The sequence below is a fragment of the Salmo salar genome, chromosome ssa19, assembly GCF_905237065.1.
Source record: "Salmo salar chromosome ssa19, Ssal_v3.1, whole genome shotgun sequence".
Classification (NCBI taxonomy): Eukaryota; Metazoa; Chordata; class Actinopteri; order Salmoniformes; family Salmonidae; genus Salmo; species Salmo salar.
Window position 1 is genome coordinate 27,545,058 of NC_059460.1, and position 17,508 is coordinate 27,562,565.

Here is a 17,508-nt window from a genome sequence, read left to right on the forward strand (position 1 = left end):
TTGTCCTGGGACACAAACATTGGGTTGTTATTTTACCTGAATTGCACAGGCTCCTCTACTCCAACAATTAATCCACAGATAAAAGGCTAAACCGACTTTGTTTCTAGTAATCTCTCCTCCTTCAGGTGTCTTCTTCTTCTTTGGCATTTATATGGCAGTTGGCAACCAACTTCAAGGTGCATTACCACTACCAACTCTTTCAATCACCCACATGGGTATATGCTCCTAAAAACAAATGTGGAGATGGGAGAGGTGGGACTTGCAGTGCGTCAAGCATCACAAATAGGACTAAGTTCTATTTTAGCGACTGTAACTGCCAATTGGATACCATGAAAAAGGGTAAAAATAAAAAGCAGCGGGTGTCATTTTTGGTTCATTTCCAGAGAATTCTGCATGTTGATTCACCACCGTTCATCGACATGCAGCAGGTGATCTAATGCACACAGCCATCGTTAATTATGGTGTTTATTGTCCTTAAGACCAACCTATCATTCCACACCTGCAGAGCCACATAGGAATGAGTGATGCAATTCCCTTATCCAGTATTTCAATGCAGTTAAATTGGGAAACTAATATTGCAATTCAAGTTATAAAAAATCCTGAATTGACAGAAATAAAACTAATTGCTGAACAGTTTACTTAAAACTTGTCATAGTATCAACCAAGTAACACTTTAACAATCATCTAAATTCCTTGAATGTAAATTACTCAAAAAGCTGACGCAGTTGTCTGTATTTTGCCTGTCTCAAACTGTAGGGACTCAGTTTGACTACTGGGGTGGTGGAGTATTGGGCATTGAGCCCTCTATGGGCAGCATGATGCAACTGCAGTAGCCCTTCAGAGCTCCGGAGTTTGCCCACAGCTTGTGCGATGTTGAGGGCCAGTTTGCCAAAGTCAGCAGAGGTAAGCATGGGTTGGATCATCACACGTGTATTTACTTGAGCCTTGGTGTCTCAGTTGGTTGTGAATCTATATGTACAGTATGTTTTGGGTATATGAACATGTGTACTGTCTTTAGTAGATGAGAGATATTGTTTAGGCCACGCCACACACACACCTGGTACAGAATCATAGAGACTATGATGTCAGAGAACGCTAACCCACACCATAGCCCTTGTGGATAAATTGCTGCAAGCTTGTTGGAAAGTAATTGGTAGAGTGTGTTTGTTTGTGTGTCTGTCCGAGTGTGTGCGTTTGTCCGTCTGTCTGTCTGTGTTTATGTATGTAGACCAGCATCCCAGAGTCGCCTCTTTACTCTTGACGTTGAGACTGGTGTTTTGCGGGTACTATTTAATGAAGCTGCCAGTTGAGGACTTGTGAGGTGTCTGTTTCTCAAACTAGACACTAATGTACTTGTCCTCTTGCTCAGTTGTGCACCGGGGCCTCCAACTCCTCTTTCTATTCTGGTTAGAGCCAGTTTGCGCTGTTCTGTGAAGGGAGTAGTACACAGCGTTGTACGATAACTTCAGTTTCTTGGCAATTTCTCGCATGGAATAGCCTTCATTTCTCAGAACAAGAATAGACTGATGAGTTTCAGAAGAAAGTATTTTTTCTAGCCATTTTGAGCCTGTAATCGAACCCACAAATGCTGATGCTCCAGATACTCAACTAGTCTAAAGGTCAGTTTTATTGCTTCTTTAATCAGGACAACAGTTTTCAGCTTAGCTAACATAATTTCAAAAGGGTTTTCTAATGATCAATTAGCCTTTTAAAATGATGAACTTGGATTAGCTAACACAACTTGCCATTGGAACACAGGAGTGATGGTTGCTGATAATGGGCCTATGTAGATATTCCATTAAAACAATCAGCCGTTTCCAGCTACAATAGTCACTTACAACATTAGACACAAAGACATTTCTATGTGACCCCAAACTTTTGAATGGTAGTGTTATTTAGGTATGCGTAACAGGCTGTAAGGGAGTCAGGTGCAGGAGAGCAGAAGTTGGGTAGCCAAAGGAGCCTTTTATTTTGGCGAACAAAAACACACGGCGCTAAGAACACGAAACACAATATGGGTTGACATAACCCGGCGCAAACCAGTCTAGCATGTACATACACAAAACAACAAACAATTCCACACACAGACAAGGGGCAAATAGAGGGTTATATACACGTCTAATGCTGAGGGAATTGAAACAAGGTGTGTAGGAAAACAAGACAAGATAAATGGAAAGGTGGATCGGCGATGGCTAGAAAACCGGTGACGCCGAACGCCACCCGAACAAGGAGAGGAACCGACTTTGGCGGAAGTCGTGACAAGTGTATATTTTCAAAGAAGCTTGGATCATCATTATTATATGTACCGTATAGGTTAATAAGCCATATCTGTTTATTGTCCAACAACATATTTAAAATAATCCATCTACCTTGATGATCTATTTGGACAATTTGCATATCTGGATCAAAATTACTGTTAATTAATATCATCACACCTTTTGAATTTTTTTACCCATGGGAGAAATTACTCTGGATTACCAACCTCTGCCTGACCTGATCCTGGGCCTGCCTGCCGTCATGTACTTTAGCCCCACTATGGATTACCAACCTCTGCCTGACCTGATCCTGGGCCTGCCTGCCGTCATGTACTTTAGCCCCACTATGGATTATCAAGCCCTGCCTGCCTTCACCTGTCATTTGACTGCTCCTGTTGTTACAATAAACATTGATACTTCAATACAGTCTGCACTTGGGTCTTACCTCAAACCTGATAGTAATATGTATCTACAGTTTATGTTTTGGGCATATGTAGTGCCTATGTCATTTCCATGTATTGTGGCCTATGTAGTGATTGTGTGATATGAATGTTGTTCTCCAGACTGTGGCCCACCCTCCACCTGGACCCTCAGAACACCAGAGAGGTGAAGAGTGTCATCAACACAGAATGCCTGGCAGCTGACATCAAACTCACTAAATACCAGGCGGGTGTCAAACTGATATTCCATTGTTATTACAGGAGGTTCAGTGTTTAAAAAAAGGCCAAATCACCTTGAGTAACGTACATACCCCCCCCCCCCACCCCAAAGGAATGCATATTATTTTTCCCCACACCAAATACAAACCAACAATGACTACATCTCCCCTGCCCAGACCCGCATGCTCACACCACCATCCCTAGTGCCTGCATTATTGATTGCCACTTTGTACCAATTTATTTTTCTCGGTCGCCCATGCTATCTCAATATTTAAATCATAAATCATTTGATTTTTCCATTGTGTTAATGATGGCCGATTTGATTGATTTCCAAGTTGTTATTATACATCTTTTCAAGATGAGAAGAGAATCATCCAGCCCATTGGGTATATCGCTACACCCCCATATGCCATGTCTTCAAATATACAGACAGACAGATTCAAAGTATGTTTACATTGTAATACTTCTGACAGACAACTTTCTAGGTCCACCCATAACTTTTGGACTTTATAGCATTCCTAGAAAGCATGGATTAATGAGTCATTGCTAGTTTTACACTTAAGACATGCCGTTGTGCTGTAGAATTTGTGAATTTTGTCTCTTGTATAATACATTCTATATATTAGTTTATACTGGATTAAGCGTAAATTTTCTTTAACTGTAATTTCATTAGTTGTGCTCCAACATTCCCTCCATCTTGTGCTAACATCAGTTATTTTTAAGTCTTCGTTCCAATATGCTCTCTGCAAGGTTTTATACATCTTTGATATCAGATGCAAAACCCTGGCCCAGGTGTTTCCCATGTCGCTGACGACCCTCCCAACTTTGCCCACCGGCATCCTAATAAGGAAACAAGAGCAAAGAGAGAGAATACAGCAGACAGAGTGGGAGGGTCGTCACAGTCATGCATTTTGGGTAGATAATTATGCTATTGTTGTTATATTTTACGGTTAAACTAGGGCTCCTGAATTTTCCGATTTTTGTTGTTCAATGGAGATGAACTTGCCTACCTCTTTATGTGCACTAATATCATAGGCACATTTATTTGGGGCTAATTCACCACATGAGGAAGTGAAAACTCAAAACACATTAGCTAGATCACTAACTCTAAAGATAATACGCACTCATAGTAGCCATGTATTAGTCTAATAGTACATTTAATATATGTCTCTTTTTTTATTAGGCCTACAGTCTGCATTCAAAGCCATATTAAATATCTTGTTTGTAAAATAGTTGCTATTGAGCTCAAAATGGGGGTTGAACAATAAAAAGTATAACTACAGAAAGCTGAGAACATCCTCTCTCCATGTATCTAACAGGATAGCTGTGTTTTCCCAGCAATTAGATTTTCAAATGTTATACAATCAGAACACTTTTCTTTCCCCAGGAGCATTTTTTTTCCCGGGAAAGGAGAGAGGGAGTGGCTCACTTGACACAGCAGCAGGCCCCAGCGGAACAGGTACAGAGGCTGGCAGGCAGACACTTTCGTTTTACTTAAATGTGAAAGGCCTCCATGTTCGCAATCAACAGTAGCCTAGGCCAAGGCTCCTCTCTCGCTTTCTACTTCTCATAAGCAGCAGGGCAGCCCCGGACAATTTGGCCAACTACACATTTTATTTATCGGCTTTTCATTTATTTTTTGGGACAAAATCTGACAATTACTGGCTAATAGAAACCCTGGTGCGTGGGTGGATGGGTTTCAAGTGAAGTTGTTATATCTGCATGCTGTATTATAATAAATAATGCTTTGTGATTGATGAGTCAGTCATCTGTTAACAGGTTTGAGCAAGCCAAAAAACTGAGGAGAGGTCAGTGAGGATTCGCCAAAAGACTGCCCGCCAGAAAGGCCATATGGTGAGGACACATGAGAGCACTGTGCCACTCTCTTTCTGCAGTATGCCTTTAGTGTGTGTGGGTGTGGGTGGGTAATGTGTATGGGAAATTCCTTGAACCTCTTAAAGATTGGACCATTTTTTCCATTTTCCCCTAAAATGACATACCCAAATCTAACTGCCTGTAGCTCAGGACCTGAAGCAAGGATATGCATATTCTTGATACCATTTGAAAGGAAACACTTTGAAGTTTGTGGAAATGTGAAATGACTTCTCGAACATGTGAAGTTTTATGCGCCTTAATAACAAACTTGTATGTCATCTGAAAATACAAATCAAATTGTTAAATTACGAGCCTAGTTGGTTTAGTCACAGAAGAAGTCAGCAACCTTCCCTCTAGCCATGATTGGCTGAGATAATGAATGGGCTGGACATGCCGAGAGATGAGTATAGCACGCGTCTGTCTATTTGAGCTGGTCAGTATGTCTAGGTAATCCTGTCTAACGCTGCTTTTAAAAAAATGTATTGTATAGTAAAACTGCATAAGTGTTCCTCTCCACTTTCTGGAATTTGAGTATGATAGCTAAGGAGATGGAAAAAACACCTGTCTCCGGATTACATCTTCAAACTAAGGGCCGCCATGGCATCCGACAGGAGACGTGTCCGTCCATGAATGATGTATTGAATTTGCGAACGGACAGCACAGTTGCAGTCAAAAACGCTCTGGATAACATAACAGCCTAACCAGCTCTGCTAGGGCGAGTAATGTTCTGTGAGTTGTTCTCTCATTTGTGTCTGGAAGCAGCTAGCAAGTTAGCTTGGGTGCTTGACTGCTGTTGTTAGTACAGAACACTCGGATCAATCCTTAAAGAGATGGGTGGGGCTAAAGCTTAAGAGGGTGTGAAAGATGCTGAATGGGTGTAGACAATAATAGTGCCAAAACATTCAAAGGCAATTTTCTCAAAAGTGAGTTTACAAGTTTATCAACTTTCAAAGCAGAATTACTTTCCCATTGTTCCTCAAATGTAGTGTATGATATACCATTTTGTAGCCCTGAGTCTCTACTTTTACCAAATGTAAAAAACATAATTTCAAACGTTACTACATAAGACCGATTTGAGCCAGTCAGTCACATTTTAATTCATTCAAACAGACCCCATTTCAAAGGAAACAAGCACCCATTAAGATTAAGACTTAACAAGATATAGGATAAAGAGAGTTTTGTTGATGCTGAGAACGGAATGTATATGTTTTTAAATAACATACTTAGGATGTTATATGAACGTTAATAATGTTTTCTTGCAGTTTTTACAGAAGGTTTTCTTAATTTTCGGAGAAAATTATTTAGATAGAACAGTGAGAAAACCTGCGGAAAATGTTCCCTACAGAAGGACGTTGTTTCTTTACTTTCTCAGAATAATTTGAGAACATTACTTTAAATGGAACCATGAGGAAACCTGTAGCCTAAAATTCCCACCTAAGAAACATATGGTTCTCAGAATGTTATGTGCTAGCTGTGTATCCAGCACCATTCCCACAACACTGTGGGAAGGTTGTATGCAAAATAACCATAGGACAACCACACTCTCACCAAGCTAAGAAACATGTGGTTCTCAGAACGTTATGTGCTAGCTGGGATAGGACACAGAAACCGAAGCTCCACAGAAAGTGTCACCAATGGTTTTTTCCACATAATTATTAGCTGTTTTTCACTTTGCTACAAATGGTTTTGATCATGTTGTGGTGTTAACAGAAGCTGCTATAGACCACCAAGTGCTAACAGTCAGTATCTGGATAACGTGTGAAATGCTTAATAATGTATGTGATATCAATAGAGAGGTATATTTTCTGGATGATTTAAATATTGACTGGCTTTCATCAGGCTGCTCACTCAAACTGTAACTGGTTCAGGTTATCAATGAACCTGCCAGGGTAGTTACAAACAGCACAGGGCTGAAATCATCAACATGTATTGATCACATTTTACTAATTTGTTTGAAAGCAGTATCCAAATACATCGGATGTAGTTATCACAATATAGTAACCATATCTAGGAAAACCAAAGTTCCAAAGGCTGGGCCTAATATAGTGTATAAGAGGTCATATAATACGTTTTGTAGCGATTCCTATGTTGTTGATGTGAAGAATATTTGTTGGTGCGTGGTGTGTTTTGAAGAGCAGCCAGACGCTGCACTTGACACATTTATGAAATTGCTTATCCCAGTTACTAATAAGCATGCACCCATTAAGAAAATGACTGATAAAAATTGTTAAATCCCCGTGGATTGATGAGTAATTGAAAAACTGTATGGTTAAGGGGGAGGATGCAAAAGAAATGGCAAATAGATCTGGCTGTACAACCGATTGGCAAATGTATTGCAAATTGAGAAATCATGTGACTAAACTGAATAAAAAGAGGAAGAAACTACACTATAAAACAAAGATAGATGAAGAATGATAGTAAAAAGCTTAGGAGCATCTTAAATGAAAGTTTTGGCAAAAATGCAAATTCCGCTCCATCATTCATTGAATTAGATGGCTCATTCCTCACAAAACCCACTGATATTGGCAACTACTTTAATGATTTTTTCATTGGCAAGATTAGAAAACTTAGGCTTAACATGCCAGCAACAGATGCTGGCACTACACATCCAAGTATATCTGACCAAATTATGAAAGACAAGCATTGTAACTTTGAATTCCATGAAGTAAGTGTGGAAGAGTTGAAAAAATTATTGTTGTCTATCAACAATGACAAGCCACCAGGGTCTGACAACTTGGATGGAAAATTACTGAGGATAATAGCGGACGATATTGCCACTCCTATTTGCCATATCTTCAATTTAAGCCTACTAGAAAATGTGTGCCCTCAGGCCTGGAGGGAAGCAAAAGGTATTCCCCTACCTAAGGATAGTAAAGCCCCATTACTGGCTCAAATAGCCAACCAATCAGACTGTTACCAACCCTTTGGAAACTTTTGGAAAAAATTGTGTTTGACCAGATACAATGTTATTTTACAGTAAACTAATTGACAACAGCCTTTCAGCACGCTTATAGGGAAGGTCATTCAACACGCACAGCACTTACACAAATGGCTGAGAGAAATTGATGATAAAAAGATTGTGGGGACTGGTTTGTTCGACTTCAGTGCGGCTTTTGACATTATCGATCATAGTCTGTTGCTGGAAAAATGTATGTGTTATGGCTTCACACCCCCTGCTATATTGTGGATAAAGAGTTACAGAGGGTGTTCTTTAATGGAAGCCTCTCCAACAAAATCCAGGTAAAATCAGGAATTCCCCAGGTCAGCTGTCTAGGCCCCTTACTTTTTTCAATCTTTACTAACGACATGCCACTGGCTTTGAGTAAAGCCTATGTATGCGAATGAATCAACAGCGACTGAAATGACTGCAACACTTAACAAAGAGCTGTAGTTAGTTTCAGAATGGGTGGCAAGGAATAAGTTAGTCCTAAATATGTCAAAAACTAAAAGCATTGTATTTGGGACAAATTATTCACTAAATCCTAAACCTCAACTAAATCTTGTAATGAATTCAGTGGTAATTGAGCAAGTTGAGGAGACTAAATTGCTTGGAGTAACCCTGTATTGAAAACTGTCATGGTCAAAACAAATTGATACAACAGTTGCTAGGATGGGGAGAAGTCTGTCCATAATAAAGCACTACTCTGCATTCTTCACAGCACTATCAACAAGGCAGGTCCTACAGGCCCTAGATTTGTCGCACCTGGACTACTGGCTAACAAAATACTTTATTGAAACAAAGTGTGTACAGAGAGTCAGTCGGTACAGTTTCACAAAGAGGGACATAGGAAAATTACAATTGGCTCGGAAAAGGGCAGCACGGCTGGCCCTTGTATGTACACAGAGAGCTAACATTAATATGTACAGTTGAAGTCAGAAGGTTACATACACCTTAGCCAAATACATTTAAACTCAGTTTTCCCAATTCCTGACATTTAATCCTAGTAATAATTCCCTGTCTTAGGTCAGTTAGGATCACCACTTTATTTTAAGAACGTGAAATGTCAGAATAATAGTAGAGAGAATGATTTATTTCAGCTTTTATTTCTTTCCTCACATTCCTAGTGGGTCAGAAGTTTACATACTCAATTAGTATTTGGTAGCATTGCCTTTAAATTGTTTAACTTGGGTCAAACGTTTTGGGTAGCCTTCCACAAACTTCTGACAATAAGCTGTGTGAATTTTGTCTCATTCCTCTTGACAGAGCTGGTGAAACTGAGTCAGGTTTGTAGGCCTCCTTGCTCTCACACGCTTTTCAGTTCTGCCCACACATTTTCTATAGGATTGAGGTCAGGGCTTTGTGATGGCCACTCTAATACCTTGACTTTGTTGTCCTTAAGCCATTTTTCCACAACTTTGGAAGTATGCTTGGAGTCATTGTCCATTTGGAAGACCCATTAGTGACCAAGCTTCAACTTCCTGACTGATGTCTTGAGATGTTGCTTCAATATATCCTCCGAATTTTCCTCCCTCATGATGCCATCTATTTTGTGAAGTGCACCAGTCCCTCCTGCAGCAAAGCACCACCACAACATGATGCTGCCACCCCCATGCTTCATGGTTGGGATGGTGTTCTTCAGCTTGCAAGCATCCCCCTTTTTTCTCCAAACATAACGATGGTCATTATGGCCAAACAGTTCTATTTTTGTTTCATCAGACCAGAGGACATTTCTCAAAAACGTACGATCTTTCTCCCCATTTGCAGTTTCAAACCATAGTCTGGCATTTTTTATGGCGGTTTTGGAGCAGTGGCTTTTTCCTTGCTGAGCGGCCTTTCAGGTTATGTCGATATAGCACTCGTTTTACTGTGGATATAGGTACTTTTGTACCTGTTTCCTCCAGCATCTTCACAAGGTCCTTTGCTGTTATTCTGGGATTGATTTGCACTTTTCGACACCAAAGTACGTTCATCTCTAGGAGACAGAACACGTCTCCTTCCTGAGCGGTATGATGGCTGCTTGGTCCCATGGTGTTTGTACTTGTGTACTATTGTTTGTACAGATGAACGTGGTACCTTCAGGCGTTTTGAAATTTCTTCCAGGGATGAACTAGACTTGTGGAGGTCTACAATTTCGTTTGAGGTCTTGACTGATTTTCCCATGATGTCAAGCAACGAGGCACTGAGTTTGAAGGTACGCCTTGAAATACATCCACAGTTACACCTCCAATTGACTCAAATGACGTCAATTAGCCTATCAGAAGCTTCTAAAGCCACCATTTTCTGGAATTTTCCAAGCTGTTTAAAGGCACAGTCAACTTAGTTTATGTAAACTTCTGACCCACTGGAATTGTGATACAGTGAATTATAAGTGAAATAATCTGTCTGTAAACAATTGTTGGAAAAATGACTTGTGTCATGCACAAAGTAGATGTCCTAACCGACTTGCCAAAACTATAGTTTGTTAACAAGAAATGTGTGGAGTGGTTGAAAAACGAGGTTTAATCACTCCAACCTAAGTGTATGTAAACTTCCGACTTCAACTGTATGTAAATCTCTCCTGGCTCAAAGTGGAGGAGAGATTGACTTCATCACTACTTGTATTTGTGCGAGGTATTGACATGTTGAATGCACAAGCTGTCTGTTTGAACTACTGGCACACAGCTCAGACACCCATGCATACCTCACAAGACATGCCACCAGAGGTCTCTTCACATTTCCCAAATCCAGAACAGATTATGGGAGGCACACAGTACTACATAGAGCCATGACTACATGGAACTCTATTCCACATCAAGTAACTTGTGCAAGCAGTAAAATTAGATTTTAAAAACAGATAAAAATACACCTTATGGAACAGCGGGAATGTGAAGCAACACAAACATAGGCACAGACACATGCATACACACACATGATAACATACACACTATACACACAGGTACACATGGATTTTGTTGTTGATATGTGATAGTACAGTAGGGGTTTGAGTGCACACACTTAATATGTTGTGAAATCTGTTGTGAATGTATTGTAATGTTTTAAAAAATGTACTACTGCCTAAATTTTGCTGGACCCCAGGAAGAGTAGCTGCTGCCTTGGCATATACAAAACTGTGCCCCTCCCTACTGTGTTTTCCAGGGCAGCAAAAATGTTCCTGACTCGTTCGCTGGAGATGCGTTAACATCTGTGTGCCGGATCACCTTGAATGTGCCCAGTCCCTCAACAACTCCCTGATGTCCAGAGCCTGCTCGTACAAAGGAACAGCCTTCTCCAGGTTCCTGTGGACAACACAAACATCTCCTCTGTCAGCGTCTCAATCAGGATTATACCATACTAATAATGCTAATAGAACCGACACTGAGTACAAAGCATGAAGAACACCGTCCTAATATTGAGTTGCACCCCCCTGCCATTTTGCCCTCAGAACAGCCTCAATTCATCGGGGCCTGGACTCCACAAGGTGTCGAAAGCGTTCCACAGGGATGCTGGCCCATGTTGACGCCAATGCTTCCCACAGTTGTGTCAAGTTGGCTGGATGTGCTTTGGGTGATGGACCATTTTTGATAAACACAGGAAACTGTTGTGTGAAAAACCTACCAGAGTTGCACCTACTACCATACCCCGATCAAAGGCACTTCAATCTTTTGTCTTGCCCATTCACCCTCTGAATGGCACACATACACAATCATTGTGTAAGAACATTTTAAGAAAAAAGAAGTACCATAAACTAGAATCAACTGGCTAATAAATACTTTATTGAAACAAAGTGTGGAAACAGAGTTGGACGGTACAGTTTCAGCAGAGAAAGTTTCAGTTACAGCTATATCAGATTAAACAGCTGAGAGTATGACATGGGAGTAGCACTGGTCCATTGTTGGCCACTCTTTGTCATCGCACTACAGACCAGAGCTAGACATGGAGCAGATACATTTAAGGCAGGTTAGTCATGCAGAGAAACATTAGGCCTCATTCACCATCATTCAAAATGTTTAAGAAAGGATGAAATGCATTTACAATTTCATTAATTAGCATTCCATACAGTAGTAATAGTTGGTCCGAGACTGTATCCATAACAGCAATTGCTTATTCAACTCAGTGTTACAACAGTATTTCGTCTCGGTCAACAAGCATAATGAATTATATAGCTAACATCTGTATGTACCTGGTCCATTTCATCAAGCAAAAGTTTATTTAAGATAATTACATACCCTATGCTGCCCCTAAATTGTATTTCAGCGCCCAGTTCGTGCTCTCCGATGCTGAAATTCTAATTGAATTTCAACAGTTAGATGCTTCCATATTGAACAGGCTTACACTAGTAAATTTCTACCCTTGGGGAATATGAAGATCATCAACAGCAGCACTTGAGCTCATTAACCATGCATTGCATTCCCTTTCATGTCAAAGGAGCAGAAGTACATGCATTAAGTCGTATTGATACTGTAGTACGTATAGTGGGTTTGAAAAATCGTGCTTGACTTAAGAACGTGGAGATGCAAAGCTCCATTGCAGGGGGTATACTGTATGGCGTCAATGCTCCGTTATTACAAAAGGGTGGTAGCTTCACTGCAATGTTGCGGAGATAAGCGATGCACGACGATGATGGTTGTCTGATAGTTGAGGTGTCTTCCTGGTCCCGGTTACATCTTTCTCATCTGGGCCATTAGCTCTTCTAGACTCTGTTCTGTTTCCTCCACCGTCTCCCCTCCTGATGCCCCGGTCTCCTGGAAAAGGAGGACAGAAGTCATTATTAGTTCAAACATGCGTGAGATGCCTCCTTGAGGTGTACTGGTTACTTCCACTGGCCCAGAAATAGTGACAGGTGACTTAACTTGTTTGTACCGTACAGTGTAGCTTATAACAAACTTTGCCTACTTAGTCATCACAGGAGGCTCATAATAATGGCCGGAATGGAAAACATAGAACGGCATAAAAAACACATGGAAATCATGTGTTTGATACCATTCCACCTAATCCGCTCCAGCCATTACCGGGAGCCAGTTCTCCCCAATTAAGGTGCCACCAATCTCCTGTGGTAGGCATTATGACCCTCAAGGGGCTATGCATTGTCGGCGTTCGTCCAAAAAACAAAACCAATATCATAGTATTCTTATGAGGTTTGTATGACACTGACCTTCTCAGGGATGGTGTAGGCCACAGTGATGCCTTCTGGGAGGTCGGGGACAGGGCCTGAAGCCGCATGGCGTTCCTCTTCTGTCTGCTCTGACACCAGCTCAATACCTGACAGAGCAACATAGGTCAGTAATGGTACCTAGACAGGATCACTTACTATGGACAATACATTGAGGCAATATCAACGCTCTAGCTACACTCACCCCAGTCGTTCTCCTCGTGAACCACTACCTCCTCCACCACCTCCTCTACAACCTTTTTTGGTCGCTCTGCCTCTTTCTTCTGTGGACCACAAAACACACACACACCACTGAATTACAACTGTACCGGTCCTGTACACACCCCAGGTCATGATGGGTGAAGTAGAGAGACAGAAAGAGACAGAGAAAGAAAAAGGAGGAAAGGGCCTTCTTGGTCAGTCACCTTATAGTCGTCCTGCTGTTTTCTGCAGTAGCGGTCATCACATGTGGGGTTAGCCTTCATGGCCATAGTTGGGAAGAAGTCCTGCATGGCGTTGTAGCCCAGGTAATGGCTGACTGTGCCAAACTTCAACAGGTACCTGAGGACCATGAACCACTTTTAGGATATCTTCATAGGAAACCCTGTTATGGGTCTTTGTGTTGGGCTATGATCAGGGTCATATTCATCAGGCCACACCGTCGCAAAACGCTTCTCAACAGAAAACAAAGTGTTGCTTATTGGACAAGTTCAGATAGTGCCTCCGTTTCAGTCTGTTTTCTTCCATGTGGTGCCTAATGAATATGACCCAGGTCCCATTTACAAACGAATGTAACCCAGATCTTACTTGAGGACGTTTTGGACCAGGATCCCTGCCACCACACCCATGGTGGTGGGTAGGCTGGCAGCACACACCCCCTCCCTCTTCAGGGTCTTCTCATCAATGTTGGCGGCCACCAGCAGGGGAGGAGCACACTGTCACAGGGACAATTAAAGCTTGTGTTTGCAACGTGCCATCCGTTTCTATTAAAAGGCATTCTCCGGTACTTTTGTATACTTTCAGTAGTTCTGAAAGTAGTGCCCACGAGCCAGAAGTGGTCCCCGAAAAGTGAGTACTGCATCACATATGTGCAGATATGTGCACCACGTCATTGCTCTCGCTCGCTCTGCTGGGTGTGATACTTGCTAGCTGTCACTCAAATGGCGAGGGGCTGAAACTCATTGGCGGGAACTCGAATTGGGGAGAAATGGTAAAGCTTCTAAAAAACAGTCGCTTTCAAACTGGGCTTGCGTGGCTAATTGAGGTAAAACATGAACTAGACATTGACACATCCAGCCCAAAGCAGGTTTAAAAAAATACTTAGTAGTCACCAAAGTACCAGAGCATGTCTTTAAGTAGAAAAATAATATTGCAAATGGTACCCTATTTCCTATATAGTGCCCTACTTTTGACAAGAGCCATATTGGCCCTGGTCAAAATAATTGTTTTGCCCTGGACATAAATAGGGAATAGGGTGCCATTTGGGACACATCCCAAGTGTGTGCTGTGACGTACTGCGAAGCAGGCCGTCTCCCCCGGGATGATGAGCTGGATGTGTCCAGACACCGCGTTCTCACTCACACCAGACTCCATCCAGATCTGACCCAGCTCGTTACATGCCTAGGAGTGAGAAAATGACCCACATACATCATCTGATCTTCATCAACTCAATACTGGTATGTTTTATTGTCAGGGAATGAGGGATCTATAGATAGATATTTTAGTACTGACTGCGTTGATGGCCATCCGGGCCTCAAAGTTGTCCACACAACTCAGAATCAGGTCTACGGCCTTTCCTTCCTGAAGCGCCCCATAACTGAGACAACACAGAGTACTTAGAAACAGAATGACCATGTAGCGATCACGTGGACATTTCAGCAGTTATTCGTGTCACGGTAGATCATGAAAGTTCACCAAAAACAACCCCGCTTTCTTGATTATTGATGTGTATGTGTTTACTTCAGAGTTGTCCTCATCATGTAAAGTAAAGCATCCAATGTCATACTGTAATGCAATTAGTTTTTTTTAAACCAACTTGAAAGTCAGAGAACTGAGAGGCAACACTGTCATGCTGTATGGGACAGCAACAGTGGAGCAATTCAATACTGAAAATGCTCTGCAGAAATGACCACATAAGCAGTATTATACGGCACTTATGAGATCGGAGAGGACACAAGTTTTCACCTTATGCGATCCATGAAATGTGCAAAATGCTCCATGGTGGTAATGTTGTAGTTGTGGGTCTCAAACTGCACATCTGGGTTGATATTCCTGTTGACAGAGTTGAAAAACATGTAAGCACCTTATAGTGACATTACATCATTTATTCAGACCAGTGGTACGTTTAGCCGGACACAATGTTGTGGAATGTTCAGATAGAAATATATGACGTAGGACCAACATCTCTGACATGTAGAATGAGGAATTATGCTGATGACCTTTTTATCTGGCAACGTTCCACAATGTTTGCCTACTGAACGTGGCCCCTCAGGTCACTGTACCTGAGTGTATGTTCAGCTGCCTCTACTTTGCTGAGGCCAGCCTGGTGAGGCTGGAAGAACAGCCTGTTCATATTGGCCAGCTCCACTTTGTCATAGTCAAACAGGATGAGCTGTACAAAGAGATGACAAGGCAGAATGATGCAATGTAGGTCGAATTGATGGACATTGTCCATCGGAAACATAAGGTTGAAACGAATGACAAAGACATGTTGATGTAGTAATGTGAAGTTTGTATTACCTTACCAATGCCACATCTTGTGAGCATTTCTGCAGTCACACTTCCAACTCCTCCAACACCCACCACAGCTACAGTGAACATCCGGATTTTCTGGTTAACAGTAGAATATAAATAAATGCATGCCATTTTGTCGTGTAGGGTTTTAAAATACCGTAATTTCAGGACTCCTACAGGGATTTCTAGAAAGCCTCAGAATATTGGGGAAATTGTGCAACCTTAGATGTGGATCCGATAACAATATCACATATAATTGTATCTTACCTCGTAATCTTCAACAATGCCCATTCGCTTCAAAGCCATCAGACGACTGCAAGGTAAGAACATGAGGTAAGCAGTTTACACCATATGCCGGTATGTGGCCCTTATTTCTGGGGTGTCAACCATATCAGGTACTGTCATGATCACAAATGACTCAATACGCGGCAGTTAGATTTCGACAGCTACCATACCTGTAAGGGTTTGAATCCACTACTTCTGCACTCATTTTGTCGATCCTTGGTCTGTGATGAGGTTGGGTGTTGTCGGCAGGTTCCTCGGCACACATCGCCGTACATCGCTTTTGCTTACACTTGATCAACTCATTCTCAAGCTCCCTCACTCGCAGCTTCAGTTCTTCGACTGAGGTCATGTTTCTATAAGCAATACGCCGCACTACTCCGTTGTTCAAATGTAAAATGCCTAGATTGAAAAGCCTCGCCAATTACATAAAGGTTCCAAGCGATGGGCTAGTACACGTCTACACAGCTCGAATCAGCTGGCAAACCCCGAGTTTCTGTAAATACAGTCCGGGCAGAAACAAGCTGCGTTGAGTTAAGAAAAAAGTGTCCTATAAATACATGATCTCTACGGCATCTAAATATTCGACCATCGGCCAGTGCGTGCCATCAGCAAATCTGTGTACGTACCGATCTGTGAAATGAGCTCAGTCGCTCTTTGTAGCGACGTTTTACAGAAAACCTCTGACTGCGCAAGGTTTGATCTGCAGAACACTGACGCTCACCTCTGTCGACTAAAACGAAACAATTCGACCATCCATATTGTACGAGATGTGCTAATTCATTCAACTTTAGGACTTTTACAAATAATTAATCCACACTGAAATATGGAAGACCAAACAACAACTCCTGTCCGGGAGCAGCATAGGTTCAACACTGTCAATCTTCAGCGATATCTGGCTGGAAAGACACGAGGGGTGTCCAACAATGACAGGTTCACTGTCAGACAATACAGGTATGCTCACCTTTTATCTAAAGTGTTCCAGTTCCATAGAAATGAGCATGCTTCGTAAAATGGAGTGAATATCTTTCCATGCCTTCCGTGTCTGATCATTTCAGTGCTGGACAATCCAACCCCACCTTCCTTATCCAGACCCCTTCTGACAGCTATGTCCTGAGAAAGAAACCGCCGGGTATGCTTCTGCCAGGGGCTCACAAGGTAATTATGATGCAAAACCTTCTCAATAATTAGATAAATAACGAGCAAGAGCAGTAGTAAAAGGCACTGCTCTTTGACACAGTTTTGGTTGTTTTAGCTGTATTATTTCTCTCCAGTAGAGGGAGACCAAGTTTAACGTTACAAGTACAGTGAAATGCCTTGCAAGGTCTAAACCCAACAATGCAGTGAGCAATGTCAATGTAGTGCTATAAAATAACATAAGGTAGAACAAAACACACGAGAAATAAAAATAAGAAAAACACGAGAAAGTAAGAATCTATATACAGGGACAGTTCCAATACCATATTTCCAATGTGCAGGGATAGGCTACTTGAGTGGTAGAGGTAGATCTGGATAGGAGTAAGGTGACTAGTCATCAGTGGTGGAAAAAATACCCAATTGTCATACTTTAGTAAAAGTAAAGATACCTTAATAGAAAATGACTCGAGTAAAAGTGAAATCATCCAGTAAAATACT

At 41.6% G+C, this 17,508-nt stretch overlaps 2 protein-coding genes across 5 annotated transcripts in view; one reads left to right on the forward strand and one right to left on the reverse strand.

Annotated features, from left to right (window-relative positions):
- Positions 1–11,462: 11,462 nt before the first annotated feature.
- On the reverse strand, positions 11,463–16,339 carry LOC106578644 (ubiquitin-like modifier-activating enzyme 5). The gene is made up of 12 exons (XM_014157676.2): positions 16,047–16,339; positions 15,859–15,904; positions 15,598–15,687; positions 15,360–15,469; positions 15,043–15,129; positions 14,590–14,674; positions 14,374–14,478; positions 13,666–13,793; positions 13,284–13,419; positions 13,064–13,142; positions 12,862–12,968; positions 11,463–12,451 (listed from the first exon to the last, which is right to left on the reverse strand). Exons 1-12 carry the CDS (start codon positions 16,223–16,225, stop codon positions 12,368–12,370), a joined length of 1,236 nt encoding a protein of 411 aa, XP_014013151.2. The 5' UTR covers positions 16,226–16,339; the 3' UTR covers positions 11,463–12,367.
- A 196-nt stretch (positions 16,340–16,535) lies between these two features.
- Positions 16,536–17,508, forward strand: part of LOC100194819 (acyl-CoA dehydrogenase family member 11) — a 51,475-nt gene continuing 50,502 nt past the window's right edge. For 3 of the 4 annotated variants that reach the window (XM_014157644.2, XM_045701833.1, XM_045701834.1), the window contains exons 1-2: positions 16,536–16,827; positions 16,932–17,031. In XM_014157644.2, the coding sequence (XP_014013119.2) occupies positions 16,700–16,827; positions 16,932–17,031 (228 nt within the window). In that variant the 5' untranslated portion in view covers positions 16,536–16,699. 4 annotated transcript variants of the gene reach the window in all.

Bases quoted from the DNA above. Each gene is read 5' to 3' on its own strand.
- LOC106578644 (XM_014157676.2), bottom strand. From the start codon at position 16,225: ATGACCTCAGTCGAAGAACTGAAGCTGCGAGTGAGGGAGCTTGAGAAT. The intron at 15,130-15,359 runs GTACAGTGACCT...CTCTGTCAACAG, and splicing joins GCAGCTGAACATACACTCAG to GAATATCAACCCAGATGTGC. The intron at 13,794-14,373 runs GTACGTCACAGC...TCCCTGTGACAG, and splicing joins GGGAGACGGCCTGCTTCGCA to TGTGCTCCTCCCCTGCTGGT.